The following is a 12,874-nucleotide window of genomic DNA, read 5'->3' as shown; positions in this document are numbered from 1 at the left end:
TTTGGCAGTTTAAATCCACCAGGTGCTCCTTGGAAACCCTATGGGGCAGTTCTACTCTGTCCTATAGGGTTGCTATGAGTCGGAATCAACTCAATGGCAATGGGTTTGGTTTTTTGGCTCATAGGGTCACTATGAATTGGAATTGACTTGGTGGCACACAACAATATCATAATTCCAATGGAAATAAAGGCATAGATCTGTATTTTCTTTCATTATTTGCCGTTTAATCCAATACCATAGTCACTGTCAACACTTCACCAAGCCCCTGTGATCTCTTCCAACTAAAACAAACAAGACAAGACAAAACAAAGAGACCTAATGAACATTCAGGATACTATAGTAGACTTACTTACTAAAGGCCTTGAATGGACTGGGATCTAGGTACAAGGATCTCAAGATACAGCTAATATGTCCTTAAAAATAGTGTACTTCAAAAAAACTGAGATCCAGTGTAAATCTGGAGGCATCTGATATATTATAAAATACTGTATGTAGAAAGGGCCACAATTGTTAAGGAATTATAGCAAGAGTGCATACTAAGTTCCATACCAGTAGAATCAGTAGACAATGCTTGTTAGAACATTTTATACATAACCCTCCCCAAGCAAAAAAAATCCTGTTGCCATTGAGTCAATTCCAACTCATGGTGGCCCCAAGTGTTACAGAGTAGAACTGCTCCATAGGGTTTTCTTGGTGGTAATCTTTAGGAAAGCTGATTGGCAGGCCAGTCTTCTGCAATGCCACTGGGTGGGTTCAAATCACCAACCTTTAGGTTAGTAGTCAAGTACAAACTATTTGCGCCACCCAGGGACCTATTTTATACATAGCACATGTATATTTGAGAACACTTTTTTTTTTTTTTCAAATGCAAGGGTATTCAGATAAAAGAAATATTGAGGTGATGACAAAGGAGATAGGACAGCAAATCTTCAAATCATGGAAAATTACATATAGTCCAAGTCTATAACACAAGATTTTCCAGAAAATACTGACTTGAATTCCTTAAGTTGCTACTGATGATAAATATGTCTAGAACCAAAAAATGAACCCTAGTGGTATAACAGCTAAGTGCTTGGCTGCTAACTGAAGGGTTGGTGGTTTGAAACCACCCTGTGGCTCTCCAGGAAAAAAGATCTAGCCATCTGCTCCCATAAAGATTATATCCTAGGAAAACCTATGAGGCAGTTCTACTCTGTCACTCGACTCAACAGCACTAACAACAACAGAGCCAAAAACCAAAACCAAAACATAACCTTTATAACTTTAGTTCTTGTCTACTTGAATGACATAAACACTATGGCTCTTAGCCTTTGGAACTCTGCTGCTCACTTGTTTTAAGGTTCTAGTTCTGTTCTTCTCAGTTCCACTGAAAAATAGTAAAGAGCTGAAACCTGAGTGGATTACCTCCATCTTCATTTATCCAGTAAAGAAAAAGATTCATAGTTCCAACTTCGGTTATCTGATTATTCACTCCATAGAGCCACAGAACCTGCTGACACCCATTATCCATTGCTTCACATTGGGCAAAAAGAGATGAGCCGTAGTTCCTTTTAAAACAAAGGAAACATACCAATTATAAATGTACATCATTTTCTCCCCCTTCCGGACAAACACAGCAACTTCCATACTCTAAAATCCTTAAGTCTTCAATTCACATGTGGATGTAATCAACCTGTTATGCTCTTCCTATATCGCCTCTCTTGTAACATTAAAGAAAAACTCATTAGAGAAGCTGATTTATCTAATTGCACTCATCTGAGAGAGCACAAGTAGAGTCATGGAATCGTAGGTAAATAGCCAAGTTAACACTAACAGTTATGAGTTATTGAGAATTTTTATTCATGCCAAGCAATTTTACATGAATTATTTCATGTAAACCTCACACTGATACTATGAGTTAGTCACTATTATTTCCATAGTTTAGATAAGAAACTGAGGCTTAGAGAAGCAACTTACATAAATTACACAGCAAGTTATAGATCACCAAGTCCATGCCCACTTAAATGAGACCCTTTTATACATTCAGGAAACATCTAACCCCTGATGTCTAAATTCCTCAAATGAAGGGACAAAAATCATGGTTTTGACCTAAAAGTATCCCAAAAGTCCATTTTTCTCAACTTGCAGTATTCATATCAGATTATTCAAAAATAAAAGGAACATAAAACATCTTCCTAGAATGACAATTAGTTTATAATAATTTAATTTAATATCTTTTATTTTAACTTAAATGGAAAGTTATGGAGTATATCACAAAATATGGATAAATTTTTAAAACATGAGAGTCCTCAAATCAATGTGATACTTGATTGCCTCCCTAAACCCCTGGTTGCACAATTCACTTTCCTCTGTTTTTAGAGGATATTAGTGAATAATTCTGAGAAGTACTACCTTAAGATAATCAGGACTAGGAAATAAACCCTAGACCCACCCTTGGACTATACAGCCCCCAGCAGTTAACAAAGGAACAAACAGCTACTGCTGATGCAAAGCATTATTGTAATCATGTAATCTCCCAGAAAGCAACCCCTTAGGCCTTTTAAATCATCTCTTTTACATCTGGGTAAGATTAAAATGGAGCCCTGGTGGTAAAGTGGTTAAGCGCTCAGCTGCTAACTGAAAGATCTGAGGTTCAAACCCACCAGCTGCTCTGCGGAAGAAAGATATAGCAGTCTACTTCTATAAAGATTAACAGCCTTGGAAACCCTATGGGGCAGTTCTACTCTGTCCTACAAGATCCTCCTTACAGGAGCCAATCAATTCTTTTTCTGCTTAAGATAGTTTTTTCATTTGCAACTGAAAGAATATTCACTAATAACTGAAATATAATATATGGTTATTGCAATCTGGTTCACTTTACATTATATCACTTAATCCTCACAGGTAACCCAGTAATAAACCCAGTGCCGTCGAGTCTGTCATTACCCTTATTTTATAAATGAGGAAATGCAGACTTAGAACAGTTAAGTAACATGCCCACTGACATTAGGTTTTTAAACCAAGTCTTTTTGACTTCAAAGTTTGCCCTCAAGTGCTGGAAGAAAGTAAAAGGAAAAAAAATAAGGTGGAGGGAGGGGAATAACTTAAAGAGGGGGAAGGGAGGGGAGCGTGATAAACCTGATCCCTTCCAAATTAACTAAGAAATTGCTTGGGAATAAAGATGTTCCTATGATGAAGGATAATATCATTAATACCTCACGCAAACCACATGAATCACGTCTTCTACCAGCCTGAGCCCAGAAGAACTAGAGGGTACCCAGCTACTACCACCGACCACTCTGACAGGGATCACAACAGAGTGGTGGACAGAGTGGGACAAAAATGTAGAATAAAATTCAAATTCACAAAAAAAGACCAGACATACTGGTCTGACAGAGACTGGAGGGATCTGCAAAACTATGCCCCCACCCCCAACACCCTGCTAACTCAGAACTGAAGCCACACCTGAAGTCCACATTTCAGCCAAAGGTTAGACAGGCCTATAAAACAAACAGTAATATATGTGAGGAATGTGCTGCTGCTTCGCTCAATCAAGTATACAAGATCAAATTGGCAACACCTGCCTAAAAGCAAAGACGAGAAGGCAGGAAGCCACAGGGAAACTAGATGAATGGACACAGAAAACCCGGGGTGAAAAGGGAAAGGGGGAGAATGCTGACACATTGTGGGAATTGCAACCAATGTCACAAAGCAATTCGTGTATACATTTTTGAATGAGAAACAAATTTGCAAGTAAACTTTCACCTAAAACACAATAAAATTAAAAAAAAACACATGCAAGTAAAATTTTACTAAAGATCATTGAAAAAATGGTTGCAGCAGTACATTTACAGGGAACTGCCAGAAATTCAAGCCGCATTTGAAAGAGGACATGGAATGATGGATATCATTACTGATGTCAGACGTATCCTGGCTGAAAGCAGAGAATGCCAGAAAGATGTTTACTTGTATTTTACTGACTATGCAAAGATATTCAACTGTGTGGATCATAACAAATTTTGGATATCATTGTGGAGAATGAGAATTCCAGAACATTTAATTATGCTCATGCAGAACCTGTACATAGACAAGGTTCCACATGAGCACAACTAAGTGTTCTGGAATTTCCATTCTTTACAATGCTATCCATAATTGTTATCCAAGAGGCAGACATTCAAACAGAACAAGGGAATACTAACTGCATGGTTTAAAATCAGAAAAAGTGAATGTCAGGCTTATATCCTTTCACAATACTCAGGGACAGATGATCCACCCATGTGAAATCGTTCACTACAGATTAGTAAGTAAGCACAACTAAGCCCGTGGTTACCTTGCTTACTGGGTCATCCACCCCTGTCAGGTACTGTAAATTTGAAAAGACACTTTGATTCTGTAGGAAGGTGCTGTGGGGTTGGATGAGACAGATGTCAGTCATACTTAGAAACAATTTTTAATGAGGTGAAAATTTCACTACAAATGATCTGGTAAGCACAATGCTTACGTTGCCTATTGGATAATCTGTATCTTACCATACTTATTTAATATGTATGTTAAGCAGATAATCCAAGAAGCTGGACTCTGTGAAGAAGAACGTGGTATCAAGATTTGACGAAGACTAATTAACAACCTTGCAATATGCAGAGGACACAACATTGCTTGCTGAAAGAGAAGCAGACTTGAAGCACTTACTAAGATCCAAAACCACAGCCTTCAGTATGGATTACCCCTAAAATAAAGAAAACAAAAAAATCCTTACAGCTGGACCAGTAAGCAACATCATGATAAATGGAGAAAATACTGATGTTGCCAAAGATTTCATTTTACTTGGATCCACAATCAATGTCCATGGAAGCAGCAGTAAAGAAATCAAACAGTGGATTGCATTGAACAAATCTGCTGCAAAAGACCTCTTTAAAGTGTTAAAAAGCAAAGATGTACTTTCAAGACTAAGGTACACCTGTCCCAAGCCATGGTAGTTTCGATCCCCTCATATGCATGTGGAAGCTGAACAATGAATAAGGAAGACTGAAGAAGAACTGATGCATTTAAACTATGGTGTTGGCGAAGAATTTTGAATATACCATGAGTGGGCAGAAGAATAAACAAATCTGTCTTGGAGGAAGTACAGCCAGAACGTTCCTTAGAAGCAAAGATGGAAAGACTTCGTCTCACGTACACTATACATGCTATCAGGAGGGACCAATCCTTGGAAAAGCATATCATGCTTAGTGAAGTAAAGGGGCAGAAAAAAGAGGAAGACTGTCAACGAGATGGAATGATGCAGTGGCTGCAACAATGGGCTCAAACACAGCAATGATCATGGGGAAGGCACAAGACCAGGCAAGGTCATTATGAGTCGGAACTAACTAGACAATACCTAACAACAAGATGAAGGACCTTCCTCTTACCTCTAAGCTCAGTGCTTCTCAACTTTGGCTGCACATTAAAAAAATCCCAGTGTCCAGACCATATCCTAGGCCAAACAGAGCAGAATCTCTAGAGGTGGGACCCCAGGCACTGGTAGTTTGTTAAGCTCCCAAAGTGATTTGTAATCAAAATGAGAATTTTCCTTCAGCCGTGTGTCATTTTATTACTTTCCTCACTTATATAGAAATGCTCAGAAATAAAAAAAAATAATGTTATCTTCAATGACTCTAAAGTAGTAGAATAATCTTAGAATTAAAAAAAAAAAAAATCCTCTTCCATCCTCAGAGTCACTTAGGTAGAAAGTAGAAAGTTCTCAGGCTTACGAAAATCAGTAGCTCTTTAATAAATACCAATTGGTAGTCATCTCAGGGGTCCTAAAAAATGCTTAGGAGTTGATTGCTGAATTAGTTTTACGGAAGAGCTAACAATACGCAAATTTAAGGTAGTTTCCAAACTCCTTTGCCAACCAAACAGAATGATGCTAAATGCAGATTCATTTTTTCCCCTTGAGCTTCTTCAGGTTTGAAGCACAGCATCAGAAAGCTTTAAAACTTCTTGGAAGTGACAGGAGACAGCTAAAAGTCCGTCCTTTTGGCTACTGGCTTCCTTCTTGCCATTGTTGCTTTTATTTGAGATTCAATCTCTCTCCTCTAGCCTCTTGATCTCCTAAGACATTCCTAGTCAACTTCCATTGATCATGCTCCACTTGAGCCTAATGAGTCGAATTATGAATTTTTAATTAACTTATACCCCAAACCAAAACCATTGCCATCGAGTTGATTCCGACTCATAGCAGCCCTATAGGACAGAGTAGAACTGGCCCACATGGTTTCTAAGGAGCGCCTGGTGGATTCGAACTACAGACCTTTTTGGTTAGCAGCTGTAGCTCTTAACCACTATGCTACCAGGGCTTCCAATTCACTTACAGGGGCCACGTATTCTGTGATACTGTGTTATATCATCTAAATCTTTCTAATGAATAACAACCTTCCCACATACTGGGTAATAAAATTTCCCTGTAACTTCTGAGTGTCCCATTTTATCTTTTTCATAGTCAGGTAGTGGAAGCAAGAAAGCAAGATTTAAAAAATAATTTTTTCATTTTTCCTTATGATTACCTCTTCATCAAGATTGAGATTTACTGTAATGTGCACCATAAGTTAAATTTTAACAAAGTAGTGCATGTGGTACACAGTGGGGCATAGGCGTATGCCCTGGGAAGTACAAATGGGAAGTCAAGCCAGTAAACAAAAGCAGTTTTCACCCGGGCTAGCCTAGGAGATAGTCAAGGAGTACTCTAAACCAGAAGGAAAAGAAAGTGACTTCTTAGCTTAATGGACTCCATTAGGATTTCTCTACCCATTAAGTGAATGCAGTTGTTAAAAGTTGGTAACAAGAATGACAGGACAGAGAATTTTATAACCAACTCTTTTTTGGAGAAAAGAAAAGGGCAATACAGGAAGACTACAGAGGGGTCAAAGCCAGCTGTCAAAGTCTCTAACATCCCTGCAGCACATCATTCGACGCTCCCAGGGCTCCATGAATCTACACGTTGTATCAAAGCCTGGAAGACTGTCACCTTCCAGGGCTGCTGCTGCTCTGGGTATGTGATAAACATCAGCACTTGATACATAAAAAGGAAGAGCCCCTGCTGGGTAATCCAGCTATTCTTGCTCATGCAGAAGGGCATTTCCAATTCACAGCCAAGTCCACCCCTGAAATTATCCACACTTCTCAAATGCTCTTTTATTTCCAGCTAGCTACATATGGCCTATGAGACTGGCCTGACAGAGCCAAAACAGGGCTGTCCCTCAGCCAGTTGGCAGCAGGTGGGGCTACAATCTGTGGCAATGAAGACAGCACTTCAGTGAACAGGCACCTTCCCCAGACATGGCTTCTCGGAGCCAACTGAGAGCCCCAGCACCAGATGCTCTTTTACACCAAGTGCCAACCGCGGCCAAAGAGGATGGGCATCCAGGGGCACTGAATTCAAAGCACTACTTTTATTCCTGCTTTAGTCACCTATTTTAGTTTTTATCTACGTATCACACCCAATGTTTGTCCCTTATGAAGGGCCACAGGTTGTCTTCTAAACAACAAGTGCATTTCAAACGCTGCAAGCTAAGCATGAAACAAAAATGAACATAAAAACTTGAATATTAATATGTACATCCTTATTGAAGTGAAACGGCGATAACTAAATGGTTGCGAAGGGCTCTCCTTTAGATGGAGACACAGATTCTCTTACCCTCCCATTTTGCAGTCTCCAGTTCCACCTTTCCAGGCTCTTACATACTTCGGATGGGCCCACAGGGACACTGGATTAAAGGTTCCACTTGAAAAATAAGGTCCCACCGGACTCAAGATTACAAAGAGCAGGGCTTTGGTTGGCTTCTTGACTCCAAGGGAAGGCTGCAATCAAGCAAAAGTAAGCACAGTTGTAATTTAAAATGCAGACACCAGCCTTTGAGTTTAGAATAGGTCTGTAACTATACCCCAGAAGGCCATCTAATGACAGCAGCTACTACTTCTAAAGCTGAATCGCACAAAACCTGATGGTCTTATAAGATGAAAACACTAAGCATGGAATTCTTCAGTTTCTTTTTGCTTTGCTTTCTGAGCTGTTAGGGTTTCAGAGGAAAAGCTAATTTATATTTTCTTTCCCTTTGTTATTAGAGTTTTGAAGGAGAAGCTTATGTTTTCTGAATTTCAACTATATCTCCCTGCATAGCTCACTGCCCCATGATCCCTCACCCACTACTTACCCAAGGTTATCAAGAATCAGGTAGGGGAAATATTCATAAGCATAAAAATGAGTCTGTGTATGTGCACACTGATGTTATGTGAAAAGCGTGCAGCCCTTACAAAATGGGATGTCAACTCCATTAGCACTGCACAGGAAGATGAGGACCAGGTGGGGCTGGAGGCCACAGAGCAAAAAGAGGATGGGTGACCCAGGACCAAGAAATTAGTCAGCAACATCAGTATTTGGTTTCTTTTTTGTCTGTGTCTGTTCTTTTCTATGAGCTGGATATTAGAGAAGAACCATCCTACTAATAAAGGCTGAGGAGCCTTAAAGTTTCATTGGCCGTTTTAGGTTTCATTGTTTGGGAAGGAAAAGCTCAGGATCATATGCCCATCTGCCTTTCTTCCCGGCTGTGATAAAACTTGACTCATATCTATGCACTTGCATTTACCTAACAAGTAAGTGTAATGATACCTTCATTTCAGGGATGCTTTGAAGCTTAATATTTTATATCTTTTTATAGGCCCTTGTAATGAGGAATAAAGAGAAGCTTCCCAACATAATTTAGAGAAAACAATATTCAGGACACAGTCAATAACTTTTACAGCGTTACGGATTGAATTGTGTCCTCCCAAAATACCTGTTAGAATCCTAACCCCTATACCTGCAGATGTAATCCCATTTGGAAACAAGGTTTTCTTTGTAATGTTAATGAGGCCACATCTGTATGGGGCGTGTCTTAAACCTAACCAATTTTGAGATCTATAAAAAGAGCAGATGAAACAAGCCAGCACACTCGGGAACCCAGGAATGCTGGGGCTACAGAAGCTGAAAGACACAAGGATCTCCCCCAGAGCTCACAGCCTTCCCCCTGAAGCTGGTGCCCTGAATTCAGACTCCTAGAAGAAGCCCTGGTGGTGCAATGGTTAAGCACTCAGCTGTAAATCGAACGGTCAGAGGTTTGAACCCACCAGCCACTCCACTGGAGAAAAGACCTGCAGATCTGCTCCCATAAAGTCAGTACTGGTATTTCTGTTATGCAGCATTAGAAAACTAAGAAACTTAGCTTCTAAGTTTCTAAATAAAATAGGTTGTTTGGAAAACTGGTAACGTTTTATTAGGTATCACACTGATGCCTAGGTCTTTTTTTTTTTTTTAATCTCTGAACTCATGTATCTTATACAACATGCACTATACTAAAAAAAAATAATAATAACCCAACATCTGGGACATTTTTTCAGAGACATTTCATCTTAGTCATTCACTTCTTTTCCCTGATTTTAAATGAGGTAAACTTGCATTTATTCCACTAGGTGGTAGTATAGAGAGCATAGACAGCAAACAGGAATAATTCTATGCATTAAAGCTATTTCTAGAAAAACATCTCAACAAACCTTTAAGTAATATTTTTATTTTTAGCAAGCAGGTAAATTACAGACTAGAATTTTTCAATGCTGAGAGAAAAATCCATATATGTGTACTAACATTTTATTTTCTGAAATTTGGCAAGGTTAGCAAGGTCAGTTCATGCTTTACAGGGGCTTCAAGTACTGGTATTGATCACAGGTTAGTCAACTTCATCCTCAAATGATTATTTATGTTGTCTTTTCACAAAAAGAACTCTTTGAGTTCACTAAAAATGGTCACACTGCTTCAAGATTAAGAATACATAAAATGCAACTATATCCATCAGGAAGGAAGCTTAGTGACTGGCTCTGCTTCCACCCTCAGGAACCATTATTTATTCCTTTGTTTTAATTCTCCCTTCTAGCCTGGAAAGCCATTTAAATTCTGTACTGCTGCGATGGATAAGAGTAGTTTATTATCTGTTAATCAACTGGCAGGGGACAAAATTCTGTGATGACAAGGTCAGGCTTCTGATCAAATAAGGCAATAGTCACATAAATAGAGAAAAATGGAAGATAACAGCTGGTAAGTTACATAAGTCAGTTTCAGTAAGTCTTATTTTCTTATGGTCAATTTGATTGATTTTATAGTTGCTATCTTCTCTATTTGTTTCTTGGATTATTTAAACACACAGAATTGGGGGGGAATCTATGAAAAATGAGGGGCGTAAAATCTCAGTTGCTAAGTATGTAATTCTCAAGGAACCACATTGATTTCGAAGTTGAAGTTCTGATGTGTTAAAAAATAAATGGACTCTCACATCTTGCAAATAACAGATGCATATATAAGGGTACCCTCGGCAGTTCGAATCCGCCAGGCACTTCTTAGAAACTCAATGGGGCAGTTCTACTCCATCCTATAGTCGCTATGAGTCGGAATCGACTCGAGGGCACTGGGTTTTTGGGCTTATAGATGTATATTCTATGTATATTTTATACATAATGATAAGGCACTCTAGTAGGATAGAAAATAAAAGGCCATGTCAAAGTGAAAATTACCTCTTCTTTCTGAGTCAGCTGTAAAATTATAGAAAAGCAGGACTTCAGAGGTTATCTGAATAATGGTAGAAAAAGAGCTCAGATAAGAGAGCTGAGAAAGTACTATTAGTCCCTGTTTAGGCCTGGAAGGCAGGAAAAGGCTGAGAATAATTCTGCCTAGGCAAGGCAAATAAGTGACATAGAAATAGGATAATTGGAAATAATGGAACATTTTCCAGAAACAGTGGCCTGATCTTTATTCCTGTTGGTTCTCTGAAAAGATTAAATAAGGGGGGTAATGATACAGAATATTGGAATGAGAGGTGCTACAAAGGGTGCGAAGAGGAGAGCAATCCATGCATGACCTTGAGTGCTTTGAGGATCACAAGGGGGAGGAACACCAATTCATGAGGTGGTTAACCAAAACCACTGCCGTTGAGTCGATTCCGACTCATAGCGACCCTATAGGACAGAGTAGAACTGCCCCATACAGTTATGTAGAGGTGGTTATGTAGGAAAAATTGGGACGGCTAGTGAAAGACTGGGTCCCTGTGTGCACAAATGGTTAAGTGATCAACTACTAGCTGAAAGGTTGGTGGTTCAAAGCCACCCAGGGGTGCTTCAGAAGACAGGTCTGGCAATCTGCTTCCAAAAGGTCACAGCCATGAAAACCCTATGGAGCAGTTCTACTCGGCACACATGCAGTTGCTGTGAGTCAGATCAACAATGGCAACTAACAGTAACAGTGAAAGATTAAAAATAATAACAACCCTCAATATTTATACACTGTTTTTTGGCTACCAAGACATTATACTTTTATTATCTCAAACAACCCAGGAAGTTATATAATTCCTGCTTTTAAATTGTGGAAACTGAGGCTCAAAACAAATGAATTGCTCAACATCTCAGCTCTTAAACTCAAAACTTTCTACTCTTAATCCAGAGCTTTTTTTCACTATTCCAAAGATTTTTCATATGTAAAGGGAGTGATAATGATAACTAGTACAAGGACTAAATTAGACAATACGTGAAAAGCATCCATGCATTCCAGGCATTCGACAAATAGCAACTGCTATTATCATCTTTATAAATAATAATTGATAATAGTAACAGTGGTAAATCAGTCCATATTTAGTGCTAGGAATGCCAATATGCAAAGCATAAAGATTATAGACTGTAGAAGTACAGTCAACACTCAATGTTGGAACTGTAGAGAATGAGCATTTGGAAAATATGCAAGGATTATTATACTATGTGAGAAATACAAGTTGGTTAAGTTTGAAATCAGTCTGTGGGACAAAGGATTTAACTTTACCCAAAGAATTTGGTCTTTGTCCTTGGTTTCTGAAATACAACCTCTAAAACTTTGGAATTTCCCCAGTGATTGAAGGATTTTTGATGAGCCGTCCAGCCCACACCTGAAGGTTTATGCTGATGAGGTGACTCAGGTGAGGGCTGGCCATACCAGAAAAACCACCTCCTGGTATCAGTGGACCTGGGGGAGGAGAGGCAGGATTGCATCATTCATGTCTACTTAATGAGGTCCCAATAAAGGCTCTGGGCATGGAAGTTCCATGAGCTTCCTGATTGATAAAATATATCAATGCACATTGGACGTAGCATGTTCCTTTGTGGGACACAGAAGTTCTGCATCAGGAATGCTGCCAAACCTCACCCTACGCATCTCTTCATTTGTACCCTTCTTACTATAATAAACCTGTAATTATAAGTGTTTTCCTGAGTTCTGTGAGTCATTCTAGCAAATTATTATACCCAAGGGAGTAATGGGAGCCAGCAGGTCAGAAGTGAGGGTGTCCTGGTGACTCCAAGCTTGCAGCTGGTGTCTAAGGTCTTAGGTAGACCTGGTAGTCTGGATGACTGTGCTCTTTAACTTGTGAGGTCTGACCTAGCTTGGATGACTAGGGTCAGAGAAAAAGTGCTACATGTGGAATGGAAGCAAACAGAAGTAGAACAGAGGGGGCAGAATTGACAATAAATTAATTTGGATTGGTCAACACATTTGTTGCCAGAGAAGTGGGGATTTAATTTTTCCCCGCACAATCTTAAATATAAATTTCACCACGGATTATTAAACAAGTGGTCAAGAATACTTGATGGGGAAGTACTTAGGAGGTGCCAGAATAAGTCACTTGGGAAAGCCATTCTTCATTTTTCTTTTCTCAAATGATTCTACAGCAAAGATTAGCAAACTTCAGCCTATTGCCTATTTCTTTAAGAAAGTATTACTGGCACACACTCATTGACTTATGTGTTGTCTATGGCTGCTTTGTGTTACAGAGGCAGAGCTGGGTATTTGTATGGCCTGCAGAGCCAAAAA

General features: G+C 39.2%; 1 protein-coding gene across 1 annotated transcript in view; it reads right to left on the bottom strand.

The window, feature by feature from the left end:
- BCAT1 (branched chain amino acid transaminase 1) overlaps positions 1-12,874 on the bottom strand; it is a 111,212-nt gene that overhangs the window by 26,099 nt on the left and 72,239 nt on the right. Inside the window, exons 6-7 of the mRNA XM_003405356.4 lie at positions 7,655-7,818; positions 1,405-1,547 (exon numbers count right to left, since the gene is read on the bottom strand). Coding sequence (XP_003405404.2) covers positions 1,405-1,547; positions 7,655-7,818 — 307 coding nt within the window. The remainder of the gene's footprint in view (positions 1-1,404; positions 1,548-7,654; positions 7,819-12,874) is intronic.

This window comes from Loxodonta africana, chromosome 4 (genome assembly GCF_030014295.1).
Source record: "Loxodonta africana isolate mLoxAfr1 chromosome 4, mLoxAfr1.hap2, whole genome shotgun sequence".
NCBI classification, from domain to species: domain Eukaryota; kingdom Metazoa; phylum Chordata; class Mammalia; order Proboscidea; family Elephantidae; genus Loxodonta; species Loxodonta africana.
The sequence above is the reverse complement of the archived record's forward strand: the minus strand, read 5'-3'. Positions and strand labels throughout refer to the sequence as shown.